Below are 18,940 nucleotides of genomic sequence, written 5' to 3' on the forward strand. Positions count from 1 at the left end.
CTTTTATGTTGGCTACTCTCAAAACGGTGTCACTAGTTCCATATTATTTTTCAAGTTCTTCATGGCCTGCCGGATCTCCTGAAAATGGAACTCATTATGTGGCCCTTGAAACCTGCTATGCCCCCTCTTCTCATCCTCACATCCATGCAGTCTTCATGGGCAGAAATCTGAATATCGCACTTGACTTCCTCCCTCTCCCTCATCCCTATATTAGGTTGGTCACCCAGTCCTGCCAGTGTCCCTTCAGAATGTCCTCTCTGATCTACCCTCCTCCCTCCTCTTCCTCTTCCCTGCCACTGCCTTGTTCTGGGCTCTTCTGTTTCTTTGTCTTCTAGGTAGGTCCCTCTTGCACTATTGCACCCCTCTTCCATTCATTTTTTCTTTCTAAAAATAAAGCTGCTCATTTCACCCCCATTTTCTAGAGAACAAAACTCAAACTCCTTAACTAAGCCTATGAAGTTCATGCCAGAGCACGCCAAAACATTTCCTGAATAAATAAATGAGTAAATGAAATGATTAATGGCACTAAGATGACAGCTGAAACACATCATCTGTTCTTCAGTCAGTGTTCTGGGAAGAAGCAGTCAGCACATCCAATTGGGATAATTAGAAGAGGAATTATAGGAAAATATTTTCCTTATTTCTGGATAGAGAAAGACATCGTAAAGAAGATGCAAAAATTCCTAACCACAAAAAAATAACTGAATAATTAAACTGTAGAAAATAATCAAAAGATACCAGAAAAAAATGAATATACAAGTCACTAAAAGGAAGATTACATTTGCAACTGATGTCACTGTTCAAAATTAATATTTAGAATATATAAAGAACTACTAAAACTGAATCAAGGAAAGATCAACAAACCAATAGAAAAATAGACAAAATATATAAACATGTGACAGAAGAGGAAACACAAATTGTCAATGAGGATATGAAAAATGCTTAATTATCCTAGTAATCAGGAAAAGCAAATTAAGACCACTATAAGATGCAGTTTTTATAACCATTTTTTTTTGGCCTAATTAGAAAGCTTACAAAATCAAATGCTGGTGAAGACATAGATTTAAGGAAAGTCACTTGCTACTAGTGGGGTGCAAACAATTTTGGGAAACAGTTTTCCATTATTTTAAAATGTTGAACAGTTGTATAACCTAAAACCCAGAAACTCACTTCTAGGTAAATAGCTCAGGTACAAGGAAATGTGAACAACCGTGTTTACATCAGCATTGTATTAGAAAAATTACTTATGTTTGTAGAAAGAAAATGAATACATTGCACATTTTTTGTTACACTGTAGGGAAACTGAATGAATTTTAACTACACTCATAGGACTGATGAAACCAGTAGTGTGCCGTTAAATGTTTGGTTCTTTGAAAATGAAAGCCCTGATTTGTATGAATTGATGATTTCTGCGGGGTAAGTACTCCCACCGTGGCCGATTTCAAGCTACCGACCTGACATCACTCAACTCAGAGGTTCAGCCAATCTGATATGAGCAAATTGCAGCTCAGCCCTGAATGAGTCTTACAAATGTAATGTTGATGGACTAAATGAAAGACACAGTATGCCTGTTTTATAAAACTCAAAAAAAAAAAGAAAAGAAAATCTTAACAGTATGTTCTTCAGCAAACATATGTAAGTGATAAAATCATATTTAAAGAAGGAAATGATAGACCCAAACTGGTGGCTGTTATATCCAGGAGGAAGGGGAAGCGGAGGGATGGGAGAGGGAAAGCGGCCACAGGTATACGAAGATTCTTGGAAGTGGTCTAATTCTTAAGTTAGGAGGTGGGTTTGGGGCATTTATTTTATTATTGTGTTTTGTAACTTAAATATATATTACATATATTCTTTTTATATGTCAAATATTACCCAATAAACATTGAAAAATAAAGTAATATGGGAACATAAATCTGTGCCAGTGTAGCACAATAAGACAAATGATAATAATTATACACACATCCATACAAGTCTATTGTAGTACTTGGTGATGGGCCATACCCTCATGATAGACCTGTAACACTGTGTAGTGGCTTGGAGCTGTGTACCCCAGAAAAACTTGTTCTTAAGTTTCCTGTGGGTCTGAACCCATTGTAAATAGGACCTTTTGATAAGGTTATTTCAGTTAAGGTGTGACCCAACTGAATCAGGATGGGTCTTAATCCTCTTACTGGAGGCCTTACAAAGGGAGAAACCATAGGGAGTAGCCAGAAGCTGGAAGTCAACAGGACCCAGAAGAGAAAGAAGATGCTGCCATGTGCATTTCCTTGTGATGGAAAAGCCAAGGACCATGGAATCACATGCAGACAGCCCTAGAATGCTGCAGTCTTCAGGGAGAAAGCATTGCCTTGCTGATGCCTCAATTCTAGACTTCTCCTAGCCTGAAAACCATGAGCCAGTAAATTCCCATTGTTTAACAGCACACTACTGGTTTCATCTATCCTTTATGTGTGGTTTAATTCGTTCAGTTTCCTACAGTGCAGCAGTTGTGCAATGTATTCATTTTCCTGTCTACAATCCAACGTTATTGCTCAAATATACCAATAATGAAAGTTGAGCAATGTATCACTAGTGTCATGGAGACCACAGGCTGGCCATCTGTTGGCACATGCTTGGCTTCTGGAATTAGCCTGGCCTCTCCTCACTGGAATTCTGATAACTGTGCCTTTACTTCAGCCATTCTTCCCTGACTAGTCATTCTTTCTCCTCCTGCCCATTCAGATCCTCTGCTCTAAGGTCTCTTTCAAATGTTGCTTACCTCCAGCCCACACCGATTTTCCCCTGTTCTCAGCCCCTAATTATTCTTGAATTGCTTCTTGTGTGTTTGTTTTCCTTGTTGCAACTGGATTATATTCTCCTTGAGGTTTTCCTGTGTTTTTTACATTCCATAATGCCCAAAACTAGACACGAGAAAGATGCTATTTAACTACTTACCCATCAATTGGTTTAATTCTATCAAACTATTCCAGTCTGCCAGTCTGCAGATATATATCCTTCAGCAGTCACATTTATATAATTACTGAGAATTGTAGGGATTTAAACTTCTGGGTAATTAAACAATGCATCAGAAATATGTTGTTGATTATACTTACTTGCATTCACTGAAAAAATGTATTCATTAAGTTTAAGCTCCTTTCCTGAAGTGTTTATATCCTGCAGGGCTCACATTCAAATATTTGTAGACCTAATCAGCAAACTCCAAAATATGAGTTTCCAATTTAGTATATTCTTTCCTTAAGTTAATCAAATAACTAGATCCAATAACTAGATATTATTGCCATTATCCAAAAGTGCTAATGTGACTTTTATGTCAACTGCATATCCACACTGAACTTGACTCAGTGAACATAAATATTTCTATGAATCGGTGTAATTTTATGCATGAAAAAAGTGTTGAATACAAGCAGCAGAGTAAGAAATAATGACAGGAAGAAGTTGGATGAAGCATTATGATGAGCTCTACAGACTTCTAGGGTCCTACGAGCCTTCCCAATCAACCTCAGAGGTTGTTTCTAGTCCAAGTGTTATCTGACCCTGCCAGACTTCGACAAAATTTCTTTACCTTTCTATGCTTCAGCTTCTTCTTCTCTAAAAGGAAGAGGCTAGATAAACCCTCTAATATTCTACAAATGTAGAGACTCATTTTGCCCCTTTGTGATTAAGGAGGAAAAAAAAAAACATCTGGAAGAATTAGTCCTTGTATTTTGAGAAAATCATGTATACTTATAAAAAATTGTTCCAGGGTAAACAGCAACTTTGTTTTGTATATATGCACCCACCAATTATTGTTAGTAAGCAATGTACTCATAATACTTAAAAAATAATAAAAATTAAAGGAGTGTACCTCTGCAAACATTAGACACTACACTTTTATTTTCATGCTGTCTATTAACCAGTTAGATTGGAGGCCTCTCACTAGATTTGGACTACTCAGCAGAGCTCATTCAACTTAATTGTTTATTCATTTATTTATTTATTTTTGTATGATCAGATATGTGATCTCTCAAATATTCTGGCAGCATGTCACAGTTGTCTTTCTACCCTAAAGCTGCGCAGTTTTGTAGACTAGAATTCAATCGTGAAAGACTTAAATTATGCTTAATTTACATCTAATTTAAAGGACCTATCTATTGTAGTACTTACAACTGGGTTTTAGTAGACAAGGGTTCTAATATTCTTTCCAAATGGAGTAATATTTTTGAACTTGGAGTGATTCTCGTCATTTATCCTGATTATCAAGTAGAATTCACTCCTTCTTAATGTCCAGGTTCTGTTTGGAGGGGTGGTATGTAAAATTTTAACATTTATCTACAACTTGAGAATGTAGGCGAAAAAAGTTAGTTTTACGATGGAAAGCAGACAGTGTTCTAACATGAAATCTACATTTACATCTGGAAAGACTGTGTGCTCTGGAATTTAGTAACTTTTCTTCTTGAATGTAAAATTTTGAATTATAAAGAGAGAGTTCTATGTTTCAGACAACTACGATTATATAGTTGTACTAAGCTTTCCATTGTCTCCCTGGTTTCCAGTGGGCATTAAGGGTTTACAGGATTTAATGCTCTGATTTTCTTCCCAGATCATGCATTTTATGCAACAGCAAAATATGTCTTTATATATGCTTGGAGCTGAAGGAAAATCTTCTTTAGGGGTCCATATGGCCCTCTCAAATATTAATAAAAACAAGAGATCAATTTTAAAAGTGTCCAGTGGTTTAAAATACCTTCCTCTTAACTGATGTTTCACTTGAATAGAAGGAGTTGAAACTCAACTAAGGGAAGCTGACTGTAATAGTCTCTGGTACAGAGTATATTAGCTACTACATATTTTTATCCTTATTGCAGAATTTCTTATAGCTCATATAAACCTTTGTTGTTATAATTATTAACTCAGCAGACATACAGAAAGTGTTACCATCATTTCATTCATGTATTTGAAAGTTACTGCTCACCCACCTCTCAATCTATTCAGGCTAAGTAATCATGACTTCTTGCTTGATACATTAAAATGGAAAATCTACCACCATTTAATAAATGGCATCCTTCTCTGAACTTTTCAGAATTTTCCATTCCATTTAAAAAAGAGAACACAAAATAATACTTAATGTCATCAAATAAAAGAGTTAATAGGTAAAACACAGAAAAGTTACAAAACAGAAAATGGACATTAAAGTTTCAACAATTAGCTCAATAACATGCCAAAATAAAAGATTGCTTTATTTGAATAACTAAGATATCTATGGCTCATGAACATTCCTGGCTTCACCATATTCTTCTAAATTAGATGTACCTCACATTTTCATAAGTTATCATTAAGCTAAAATATATATATATATATATATATATATATATATATATATCTTTCTATACACTGTTTTAACTCACATATACTATGTTTTTTCAGAATCCAGTTCAGTCACTTTTACATTCTTCTCACAAAAGGTTTATATATTAGATAACTAATTAAGCAATTATGTGACTCTAAGTTACTCACTCTTTTTATTAAAATAGATTCTTTACCCGGGACTGAAGAAGCACTAATGGAGGAGGGTGAAGAATTTGAGAAAGCATCAAAATTAACAGGAACTGTAAGTACTTTCATTTTTTTTCTCTAAAACTAATATATATCACTTATAGGGAAATCAGTCTAGAAGGAATAGAAAACAACATTCTTTAAATTAAAGAATATTTAAAAATATGCGTACAACATTTCTCCCGTAGTCAGATGAGTGTAGGAGGTGGCCAGCTTTATTATAGGTATAAGGTAAGGTTGTACTAACCTCTTTCTAGCAACTGGGGAAGAAGGCTTAAATGAGATGGGAAAAGCTAAAGGTCTGGAGTTGCTAGTTGCTTACTTGTGCAAATGAACATTGTAAAGTATTATGAGCTGCCACCTTCAATTTCAATAAATTTAACTGTATGTATCTTGATAGAAAAACAAATGATTTGCATAATCTGGAAGTTCACTTGTAACTTAAAAACGTTATTTACAGTTTTGAAGCCCTTGTGATAGTCTTGTTAAACTGTATCTCATGAATAGAGTATACTGCGAGAAAGCCATTAGGTTTAACATTTTTTTTTAATGCAAATCAATGTTAAAAGAGTAAAAACAGAAAAACTGAAAGCTATATGTAAATTCTAAATATAAAGTTTATAAAAGACACTAAGTTGCCAAAAAACATGACTAATGGACTTCTGGATGATCCTAAACATAATATTTGGACTAGGTTCATATACTACTATCCTCTCTCGTGAGATTGCATTATTTGGAACAGTATTTAAATTATAAGATTTGGTTGAGGGAGCCACCCTTTCTAATGGACTTCTTAATGCAATTAATTAAAAAAAATCGCTAATGAACTTCATGTGTTTTTGCTTATATGTCACCTCATTGAAACTCTCCTAAGCCTATTTAAAATTTTATATTTTCCTATATAATGTTTATCAGCATCTAATATATTATATAATTTACTTATTTATTTTGTTTATTGCCTGACTCCTTCAACTATAATATAGGGTATATGAGGGTAGAAATTTTTGTACATGTTTGAATAAATGAAATTAGTTAGCGATAATTCTTGAAAATATTGTATTTTCTTCTGTTATGTGTCAGTCATCAAATGGTTGAACCTTAAAAATAGGAAGACCTGTGGTAGCCATCTGGTTCAGTTCTTCCTCTCCCTTAACTCAGCATTCTGTGAAGTGCCCTCCATCCCTCCAATGCAGGGATATTCATTTTATAGATGCAAAAAAAAAACTTCAAAGAAGATAAGTAACTAGACCAGGGCCCAAAGCTACAAGAACAGGAAGACAGGATTTGAGCATTAGTCATTTTTCCCTTCTACTGGACATCTTTGGTATTCCTTGTTCTTTCTGTTTCTTTTTTGAAACAGTTTATTCTTATTTGTTAGGTATGTTCTTCCATTCCTCACAACCACTTGGAGCCATTGGTCCTAGTCCTACTCCTACTCCTAGAGTAATAATGTAAGTCTAATTCTTCCAGTATGCTGATCCTCAGATATTAGACAATGTTAGCATGTCTCATTTGAGACGTATATTTTTTCAGTCAAAACACAGACAATCCTTTCAACCATTTCTTACATTGTTTAGTTTTCAAAGAGTTCAGTACCTTTGATGCTCTCTCCGAACATATTCTTACTTGCCAGAGCTCCTCTAAAGTGTGGGTCTAGGCGACAGCCAAATCCAGCATTCCAAATTATGTTCACACATCAGAGAGGATAATGGGATATGCTTGGTAAGAATATTACTATTTTTGAGTATAACCTAGGGCTGCATTAACTTTTTCTTTTAAAGCTACTTTGTGCTAATTATAAACTTCAGCATGTCTCCATAATCTCATGATGATAAAGGAGTGTCATCATTCAGGTTGTGGTAAACTGTCATTCATCACTTTTTGCAAATGTTTGTTTTATCAGCTGTGAATTCCATCAAAGCCCATATTTCTCCCCCATGTCTAAAAAGATACCATTAGATTATTTTCTAATCACTTTCTAAAATGGAGATATATCCTCGCCATAGTATCTGACTTACTTAGTAATACCTAAAAACTGAAAGAGAAAACAAAACTAGCTTTATTTGGTCAAACTTTTTCTGAGTGATTTTGAACTGGCTTGAAAATTTTTGCTTTCTTTTCACAGTGCTCATGTAGTGCTTTCCCAGAGCAAGAATTTGTCAATTTTAGGTAAATTTTACTTGTCTTCATTTATCATTCATTTGATTTTGAAGTCTTGACAAATTCTACAGTTCTATTTAATGTCTGATTAATCATTCAAATCTTTTTGAAATATATGGGATATAAACAACACATGGATAAATGAATGAATATCAGAACCCTAAATCCAGCACTTTCTGGATGGCAACTGCTTTTATTATGAAGGAAACATGAAATTCAAATAAATTAATTATGTTAGAATGATAATATTTTAGACCCAAATTATGTAATGCATTCTTCTGTAATATTTCCTGGGATCATATTTTTGGCAAATCAGGAAGAAACTTGTGGCCTTATCTAAATATTAATGGAGAACTGGAATAAAATAGTACTTTTTTCTTTATTACAGTAAGAAATGCAAAATACTTCAAAGCAAATTTTGACTCATATCCTGCAAAAATACAAACATACCACAAGTGTTGAAAAATGTTTAAAATAGTTTCAATACACGCTGTCTCTATTTGCTAACTTTCCACATTGGGTATTGGATATGAATAACTGGGTAACAGACTCTTGAAAATTTTTTTCCCCAGTGGCTTAATCTGTGCTTGAAATATTTTGTGAGTATATTGTGAATATTTAAGTGAGGTAAAGGCAACATTTAGATTTAGATTTTAAGCTCCCCCAAATAAGCAAGTCATTCTTACAGCATTTCCCTCTCCCCCTGCTCCCTCTATGCCATGAAATGCCTCTTAGAATATCTAAGTCTGTGCACATTAAAGCTTGATTTCACAGGTAAATCCACTGATTAAAAATTAAGCAACAAAAACAGTCTTAAGAAGAAAATACCAAACAGCCAATATTGATTATGACCTTTCAGCTTCATGAATATAATATGTAAAATTTTTTAGATCGATGATCCTTAAAGACTTAACAATGAGATTTGAATTTTACAATTCCTATGGCTTCCCGAATCGTAAGCATTGTATTTTGTTTTGAAAATATTAAACAAACATACGAGCATAAAAGTAAGATGCTTTTAGTAAGATAATTAAGAAAGACATTTGGCATTCATTATCTTATGGGACTGCTCTCTTTTTCCACTTATTAATGTCTTATCTATTTTATTCATCAGTAAGTACTGACTAACTCAACGTAAGCTGATTTATACAAATAAGATTTCATGTAATTGGTGATCATTTCTTACTTAAAGTGGAAAAATATTTTTTAAAAGATTCCTGGCAGAATAGGTTTCATAACATGCCCAGGGGGTACTAAAATAATATTTTTAGTACATTTTCTTTCTGAAGATATTTGTCTATTTGTTGAGATAATGTAAAACTAACTAGAATGATAGTCGTAAGAATAATACTAATATCACATACTTGTATAGCACTTTTTTGTTAAGTATTTTCACATACTTAATAGCAACTGTCTCTGAATTTCACAATTCCTATGGCTTATCACCTAGGCCTGACAGCCCTTCTAGGAAGTAAGTTGTATCCTAATTTTTAAATGAACAAACTGAGGCTCCAGAAGATCTTGTGATTTGTCTTAGAGGTCACACAGCTCTGGCTGGACTAAAACTCCTACTTCTCAGCATTTAAAGTCTCTTTCACCCGGAACGTGTTCGGGTCCATACAATTATAATTTAATTGTAACATTGTATAAGGCACTGAGGCCACCGTTAAATAGCACGTGTAAATACAAAAGGGCTAAAAAGTTAGGCCATTATCAGGAGTCAATAGCAATGATAAAATTATTCATTAGATTATTAGTAGTGAAAAAGCAGGAGTTTTAGGGACTTGATCATAAACTGGGTAGATTTTTATGATAGGAAGAGATCAGTAAATTTGGAGCAGAAGAGACTAGTCTTGCTTGGGTCCTTCCCAACTGGAGGAGTCTGAGAAACCAGGGAAGCATGGAAAGAAAGGGATCGTTAAATTGGGAGGGCACTGAGAAGGAAAGCAAAAGGAAAACTGTACGTCTGTGGCAAGTTTAATTAGAAAATCTGCTTACCTGGATTAGAGGTAAACTTTCATTACTTTTAAGCTCGCTCAATATTGTGCTTTGTTGATTGGTAAATCAACAAAACACTCTGTTTATATTGTTCATCTGCACATAATTTAGCTGCTAGGAAGCCTGATGAATTTAGAGATATCCTGGGCCCTGCCTTTTGGTTGCTGGTGGGATTGACACTCAGAGGCAAGTGGGTGGCTTTTTTCACTCTTTCTAGATTGTCTGAAGTTGGAATTCCCCATACATGTCACAATTTCCAAGAACTGTTGGGTCATAGTAAATGACTGCCTCTCAAAAATTTATGACTTTGGATCAGACGTAAATGTAATACTCTCTGAATCACAACTTTATAACATGAAGATAAACATTTATGTGCATACCTCCAGTACACATACAACTAATATGCAATTTCAGAAGAGTTTTGACAGGAAGGATGTTGTTCCTAAATGATTTGGGGTGGAGGGGTGGGGGTGGAGTATAAGGCAAATTGGTTTGGTTATTTTTTAAATAATTTTTATTCAGCCATTACAGTATATGGGTCAACAGAATTCCACTTTTATTTCTATTCCTCTCTGACAGCTAATAAACACAGGGAAATCCTCTAAATCCCAGATGCTTTTAGGAATTATGTTAAAAGAGGATTTCCACTACATTCAAGGAATGCTGACTGTTTGAGACTTAAGGAAAGTTTTGCAAACTGCTGAAATCACGTGAAGTTTCACAACATGCAGTTGCACAAATATCTTTTATTTCGCTACCCTAGAAACCTACGTATAATTTTTGGGCCAAATACTGTGTGACCCCCTGGAGTTTCAGTCCTCTTAACTCAATTCTTCCTTCACTGATCTTTATCTCTTCTCTCTTAAGACATACAGTTCGTTTAAAAGAAATGAACTTACAAAATAATCTCTTAGGCTTAACAGCAAGCTTAAAAAGAATTGTACCTTTAGGTTTCCAGTATAAAATTTGTGTGAGGAATAGATTTTTTAATGATGAATGTTGATTCCTCTGCTTTATATCTTGTTTCTTACCAATATTGCTCTTCTCTACACACATAACCCCCTTCAAAATTTTGCCTGTTCCAACACCCCCACAACTTGAAGTTTTAAATGTTTCCAATAAAACATCCTCCAAATTCTTTTTTCATACCCAAGTATAATTTTATGGTAAATAAATTGCTATACATGTTTTAGAGTGTTTATAATTCTTTGTAAATTTGAATTAAATATTTGGTCAATAGAAGCATTGTTAAAGGAATGGGTTAATGAACAAATGGCAATTTTTCTTGCATTACATATCTAAGGTAGAAAAATACACATACAACTAGCATTTATGGGATTAGGATTAAACATATTTCAACTTGTACTCTTGCAAAATGAAAAGGAAAAGAAATGAATGTTCATTATCATCTTACCAAATAGAAGGAATAAATTATAGTGAATTTTGTCTTTTGAAAGTTAGAGTTGATAATTTGCTGCCAGTTAATCATAGCAATGAATTGTCTGCTAAAGAACAGCGATTAGTTCAGATTCCACTCAATCCTAAAGGTTTTCATCATTTCTTTTTCCAGGCTGTAGAATTTTGCTTGGTTTTAGTCACTCAGGTCTAGGACACCAATCAAACTAAGAGTTACAGTAGACAAGTTATCTAACCAAATGTTGGATTCTAGTGGAACTTTTCCTTTTGACATTTTAGGTCTGTTGATTTCTAACACATTCACGATGGAAACATTTGCCCAAATCTATGCAAAGATTATTATTATTTTTACTTCTGTGGATTTTCAAAATGTACCTTCTAGATGCCATATAGGAAAAAATGGCTAAGATGTTCAAGTATGGTATAATAAATGTTTAAATACTGATTGTAGCTTTTGTAATTAATTCAGTCCCTTTTATATAATTTCACTGTTTCTCCATTAGTAAAATTATAGCATTATTTCTTGGGATAAGATAAAGTATGCCTTTCATTTTTATGATAATGGGAGGGAAGCGTGGCCTATTATGCATTGAAACAGAACAAGTGCAATGGATTCTAGACAAATATTATCCAAAAAAACACAGGAATGCATGCTATTAATGTCCTGAGATCCTGATTTCTAGGGAATCCATTAATTCTTATAAATTCAATGGGCAAATAGAAAATGTATTTTGACATTTTCAGTATTTTGAAGTTCTTGCTAATTTTTTGTTAAAATGATTGCTAACTACTGCAAATTTCTTTTGGTTGGCACATAAAAAAATAGGCTGAAGAAGAGAAAAGCAATATGGATGATGATTGAGTAGTGAAGTAAAAGCCCTATGCCTATAATTATGAACTCTGAAAGGTTTGTGCTGGAACTGTTTGTGTGTGATGTATATTAAGTTAATATCCAATCCTTAAGTGAGATGGAAAATCATTAAAATCCCTCACAAATGGGTTTTCCCTTACAAGCTGATCTTCTTCAGCTTTAAGCAAAATAACCACTGAGATTACATAAAATATTTTGATACAAGATGCTTTCCTACAGAAACCTAGACATCTGTGGCTTCTTTTTAAGTCTTAAGCACATTAATCTAATCACGATCATTTTGTTTACCTGTTATAAAAAAGTGATCATATATAAAGTCCAAATCTTAGGAATGTTTTGGCTGAAACAAACTGCAAAAATATTATATATTACTGCTATAATGTTGACCTAACATAAATTTTATAAGAGCATTTGAGAAAAAAATTACTTTAGGAACTATGTTTGAAAAGTGTTGACCTTTGGGTCATGTTGAATGACAGTCTTTCTTTAAGAAATTGAACTACCTTTCCCCTTTTCCATACATCATAGATTTTTTTAAGTGACTTCCAAATGCCAATAAAATATCACCATTAATTTTTTAGATTTGTAAAATATTTTAAAGCTATGATTTAAGCATAATTTCCTAGTATCTCTGTTATAATTCTCTTTATTCCAAATATTGTTTATTTTTCTTATTACAAATATAATAGCATTTATTGTAAAAATTTTGGAAAATTCAGAGAAGTATATAATTTAAAATCTATAATGCCATGACATAAAAAATTTTAATGTTTTGTTGTATTTTTTCAGTATTTTTAATACATTTATATTTATAAATGTGTCATATCATTATCTAATGATTTTGGACTGTATTCCATAAATAACTTTAAATTTTGCTTTTCTTTACCATCTAACATAATGATCATGTTCTAACATAAAATTCTTTATAAACTTAATTGTAATAGCTGCACACTATTGCAGTCTTATCTGTTTTTGTATCTGTCAGACCAAATATCTCGTTACTCATTTTTAAAAATTTGACTTTAACTTTAATGTCAAAGCATGCTATACACAAATCATACTTGACTTAATGTTATATTTTTAGTTTGGATCCTCCCAACTGGTTTGTCCAAGGCCACTGCTAGCCATGATTGGTGACAGTGTTGCTGGGAAACGCATTTCACCCTGGGCAACTGGGTGGGGTCTCATTCTGGTGCAGATGTGCTTTTCTAGGCCCCTCTGTGTGTTGAACCAACTATTTTCTATGTTTGTTTTGATGTGAAAAGGGCTGGGAAACACTGGTTGAGTTTGCTTTGGGCATTTTGTGCTCCTAAGGATTGCACTGGAGAACAACTTTGTGCAAATTCATAAGTCAGTGTTTCCTTTTTTTCCCTTCAGGCTAGATTCCGTAAATGGTCAATGTGTATGAACTTTTTTTAAAGCTTTTGATGCAGGCTGGAAAAGGTCTGTTTGACTCTTTTATCGGGAATCTTCACACTGTTGCCAAAATCAAGTATTATCTTAAACTGTATAAATAAACAAAAACTTAAAATATTTATTGGTTATGTTGATAAATATAAAATGCAATCTTTTTGGTCCTTAAAATTGTTTTTTTTGTTTGTTTGTTTACTAGTAAATTTCTTTGACTACTAATGAACATTAGTACAAATGTACTAAAATTGTACAAATATTTATTAGACCGTGTATTTCTTCTTTCCCTGAATTGTTTCTTCTTTTCCATGGTCATATTTATTTTAGGGTATTGTTTTCATATTCACTCATTGGTACTCATTATGCATTAAAATTAATAACATTTCTTTTCAGATTTGTGGCAAATACTTTTAATTTTTCTTTTGTCTTTTGATGTTTATTTATTATAAGAAGCTACTCTTTCCTGTTTCTGATTTATTTCATTTCTTTTATACATTGCTTTTCTTCCCTGACATTAGATAAATATCTACCTAAAAGCTCTTTACATTTTTCCCTTTAAATTCTTTAATCAATTATGAATTTATTTTGATGGCTACTGTGAGGCAAGAATCTTAACTTTATATATATGCAAATGAAATTTGTTAGTGCTATTTGTTTTCAATAACCCATTTACTTCCATTTTAGTTTCAACTTAAAAAAAATCTTAATATACTATGCATAATAATGTCACATTTATTAGACTTTTCATTTTTGCTAGGCATTTTGCCAAACATTATTGCCAACAGATCTTAACTATCACACAATTTATAGACAAGGAAACTCCGATTTAGGAAGATGCAGTAACTAGTCTTGGGTCCCCAGTTTGTAAGCCAATGAGCCAGATTTGGACTCACCCCAACTGTCCCAACTCTAGGTCCTGCATGTTAGATTTTTCAGTCAAGAAGAAAAGAGATGAAAACTTGATCAAAAGGAGTTTTATTGTCCAGCCGTGTGCAGGCAGCTTGAAGCCTAAGAAAATGGCGACAACCCCAGGCCCAGGGAACAGTAAGGCTTATAAAGGATGGTTGGCGGGAAGTTCTTTGTCCGGTAAAGGGGAGGCTGGCAGGTTTAGGCACGGCTGTTTCTCAGTGGCTCCTCTGGGGAAAGAGGTAGCTGGCAAGTATCCATTGGGTGGTTTGAAAATGGGGTTTTGGGAGTGGAAAAGGTTAAAATTTTAACGTTCAAGATTTCTAAGGGTGGGCGGTGGCTTATTGCAGACCTGCAGGGTTCCTAAGCCGGGGTGAGGGTCGGTGGCTCTATGGCAGAATTCCTAAGGTTGGGGGTGGGGTGAGGACGCAGGGCCTAAGCCTAACACTGCTGACTTCCACCAGTCTACCATCTGGGCAGTGGAGAGTTAGTCTCCATTGACTTGCTCATTATTACTGTTTTAATTATCGCAGCTTCACATATTTTAGTATGAGGTAGATCAAGGCCCCCCTTTTTGTTCTTTTTTTTTGCAAATCAAAAACTTTAACCATCACTGAGTAACTAGCTTTTTTTTTTTTTTTTTAATTTTAATCACAATCTTTAAACAAGACTTCTTATATGATTTTTTTTTTTTTAAATATAGGTTTAGGGTTTTTCTCTTACAAGAGAATCTTGGTGAATCATTTGTCAGAATGCAAGAATCTAATCACCAGTTTCTGCAAATAATTTAGCTTGCTTGTATAAAAAAGCATTTCATCTAGTGATTTTTGCAGATTCTGAAACAAAACTTATACTATTCACAAGGCTTTCATAAATTAGAGACAGAATTTAAATCCTAATTTCCAGTTATTTTATTCAGTATATTGCAACATCTTGATTCAGAAATAGCATGAGCTTCTTGGGAAAAGGGAAGCTAAATCATTTATAAGTAAATATCTCTCTCTGATGTCACAACTATAAAAAGTTATTCATATTTCCTAAGAAGGGTGAATCAGGAGTCTGTGTTTATTTTTCGTAAATCTGAATTTCTGAAACTAGTCATTTCCTTTTTAAGTTTCACTGATGCATTTTTAAAAGAAAATATTTGCATTCTTTCAGTAAGAAAGCATATATTCTATACAAGGGATATGAACTTTCTCTTCAAAAGATCACTTTATTAAAGAAAAAATATACAGGATTTATCACCTGAAGAGACAAATTTCAAATGATGTCAAGAAAAAAAGTAATCAAGAATTACCAGACACCTTTACTTGGAAACTACAGAAGTATGAAAATAGTCATACAGTGTCTACTCTTCAAGAAGGAAGGGACAAGAATATTCATCCTGGAGGACCTGCACCCCAAGGGCAGTAAAATGAGGGCCAGACAGTACCCCAACCTTGCTCTGACCTTAGAAATGCAAGTCATTAACCTTGACAGAGCTCTCTCTTCCTTACACTTCCTTGTCTGTTCCCGTGGCTAAGTCAGTGATCAGCTTCGGGAAAATCAATGCTTTGGTGAATTTTCCTCACTAGATTACATTTATGGTGGATGATAGGATGCATAACACTCCCTGACTTTGATTTTGCTTGCAGTGTTTTCCATGCGCAACATGTCTTCCACTTCCAAATCTCTTCCCCTTTCTATCTTTTAATTCTGGCCAACTACCCCCAGCCTCAGCAGAAACTTCTTCCTACAGAATACTACCAGTATTTCTCACCTAATCCAGGAAACTGGGGACCACACTGGATCCGTCTTTTGCTTCAACCCTATGTCAAAGCAGTTACATCCACCATTTTAACACCTCCACACTGTTCATTATACTTGATTTGTTCATATGACTGTCCAATCCAGGGTTTCTTATCCGGTGGATTATGGGGGGAGGCCCTCCTGCATAGAAGGGGAGAAATAATAGGAAATGGCTCCCAATTCTCTTAGACTGTAATCCCCTTGAGAACAGGGACCCTGGAAGTAACTGTGTGAAATCCTTTATTTTTACTTACCTTATCTTATTTACAACCATTCTGTGAGATATGTTTGTTTATCCCCAGTTTTAGTTGGAAAAGCTAAGTCTTAGAGAAGGTAAGTAACTACAGCCAATGGTGGAGGTGAAATTGGAACCCCCTTCAAAGCCAGAGCTGCCCATTCTTGTGTGTCAGTCAGGGCTCCCCAATAAATACAGAAACCAGCAGTATATAAATAGAAATCTGTAACTTTAAATCTATAATTATAACTATAAAATAGAAATAGATTTATTCTAAGGAATTGACTCACACAAGCCTGCAGGTTAGAAAGTCCAAACTCTGTAGGGCAGACTGCAGGCTGTAAACTCCGATAAAGGTGAGGTTAAAAATAAATATTGAATCCAGATTCCCCAGGGGAAGCTGGCAGGCTGGAAATCCTGGCAGGAGTTGATACTGAAGTCTTGATCAGAAATTCTTCTGACTTCTGGAAGCTTTCAGAAGACCTCCACCTGTTAGGACCTCCAACTGATTGAACAAGTCACACTCACATTATTGAGGGTCATCTCCTTTGCTTAGGGTCAACTGATTGTAAATTCTAATCCCATGTATGGAAAACTTCCACAGTAACAATTAAGCCAGAATTTGACCAAAGAGCTAGACACCATAACCTAGCCAAATTGACACATAAAATTAACCACCACTCCATGGCACTGCTGGGATGTGAGCCATTAGTTTCCTCATATCTGTGGTGACTGAGAAATTTGTGCTGATGCCTCAGTGAGCCCTTGCCCCTTCATCCACAGCAGTGCCAGTATTATCTCATACATAAGGTTTGGATGTAAGATTTGTTTTGAAATAAGAATTGTCCTGCTATAAATAAACACTGAAAATGACAGTTCAGTTTGGATTATTCTGAAATTTGAGTATTTACTCTATATTCTTATAGGAAACTCAAGATAACACATAGCTCTCTGTTCCTTTTGTATCATGTCAATGCTTTGTCTTTTATATTACACACTTTTAGGCTTGATGATGTAGAGAATTATAAAAGCTATTTCTTTACAAGAAAATCTATAACAGAGACACTGAACATCTTCTTAAGGCCCTAGCAAATTATGTTTGATTTTGTCAAGTAACAATTACGCATATTCAATCATATTAAATAAAAAGATCAGTAAACCTTTTCACGAGTGATATAATTAGATATAGGGGCCCACAGTTATAATTTCTTGTTCTTTAAATTAGTTGCAAGTATGTTTGATAAATTCAATCCTTGTAGATTTAATTAAATATTGGCCTGTATCTTTGACTTAGTCTGCAGCTTGAGAGACAGGTATGGAAAAAGAAAGACCATAAACACTTAGGTCCTGAATGAAGCAGAGTTGTCAGAAATTCATGTGGAAGTTTTTTCTTTTGGGGGACTGATCCTAACCAATCCTATCACTTTTCCTTTTAATGAACATTAAAATTAACTGTTTTACTCAATCTAAATTTGTGAAACACCAGATTTCCACCTCTCCCTTCTTTTGTGAGACTGCCCACTCATTTATATTCTGCGCTGGGAGGCTGATTCTGCTGAATGGAGTTAGTTCCTGGCCTTAGGTTAAACAGGATCCCTGTAACATTTAGGAAAACCTCCTTATTCCACTGTTGACCTGTTTCCTGCTAGACAACAGAAGACCGATGTTCCCCACTTCTTAGACTAGCGACTTTTTCATACAGTTGTTGGCATAAAAGCAAAGCAAAGAAACTTAATAAATAGTCTTTTGTAATTTGGAATTTCGAGCATAACATATTCATTTTATCTGTGTTTTTTAGGTCTTTGCTCAGCCATGTTGTGCAAATGTAAACAGTGAAATTTTGATGTGTTTTCATGCAGTCAATAAAATAGAATGTAACAAGCCAACTTTGTCTCTACACATCTATGTGGCTGGATTTCCAAAATCAGTGACTAACATTTATATTGAATTTCGGTTTATAAAACACTTTTGTATTATTTCAGTTTTTAAAACACTTTTGTAAATAGAAGCAGGTATTGTTCTTCTTCCCATTTTGAAGATGTGAAAAGAAACTTAGATTAAGTTGCCCCAATTCACATAAAAGTAGAATTCCTTTAGGCTTGTTCTGAATGCCTTTCAGAATTTTAGCAAATAGATGGCAGTGTGGATTGCAAAATCCTTAACCAAATTGTTTTACCTATGTTTGATGTAAATCCAGAAATATTTATGCTTTAGATTCTTTAATTATCAACACTAGAATGCTTTTATGAATAAAATAATAAAATAGAAAATAGAATTTATGTCATAATGAATAATATTCATCTCAAGAAATTCAGTACCCAGTATAGTGCCAGGAAGAGGGGGTGCTTAATAAATGCTTATTGAATTGAATGGAAAGAGAAAAAAGTCACTTTGAAAACATTTAGTTATTCTTTCGTTTACTGTTCACATTTTACTTTTTTTAAAATGGCTGTTATTCCAAATAGAACATAATGGTGTACTTCCAACATAACATTGAAACTCTTTTAACTGCACTTAAAACTGCAGCTCTTCTATCTTAGGTGCCTCCCAGTTTTCTTGAGTGTATTGCTTAGGCTGAGGGTTATAGGACTGAGCTTTTGTGGCTCTGAATAATTTCCATTTTG

At 34.1% G+C, this 18,940-nt stretch overlaps 1 protein-coding gene across 7 annotated transcripts in view; it reads left to right on the forward strand.

The window, feature by feature from the left end:
* The window catches only part of C14H8orf34 (chromosome 14 C8orf34 homolog), a 480,113-nt gene that overhangs the window by 388,093 nt on the left and 73,080 nt on the right, over positions 1-18,940 (forward strand). For all 7 annotated transcript variants that reach the window (XM_037803247.1, XM_037803243.1, XM_037803245.1 and 4 more), the window contains one exon: positions 5,511-5,587. In XM_037803247.1, the coding sequence (XP_037659175.1) occupies positions 5,511-5,587 (77 nt within the window). The remainder of the gene's footprint in view (positions 1-5,510; positions 5,588-18,940) is intronic.

This window comes from Choloepus didactylus, chromosome 14, assembly GCF_015220235.1.
Source record: "Choloepus didactylus isolate mChoDid1 chromosome 14, mChoDid1.pri, whole genome shotgun sequence".
NCBI lineage: Eukaryota > Metazoa > Chordata > Mammalia > Pilosa > Megalonychidae > Choloepus > Choloepus didactylus.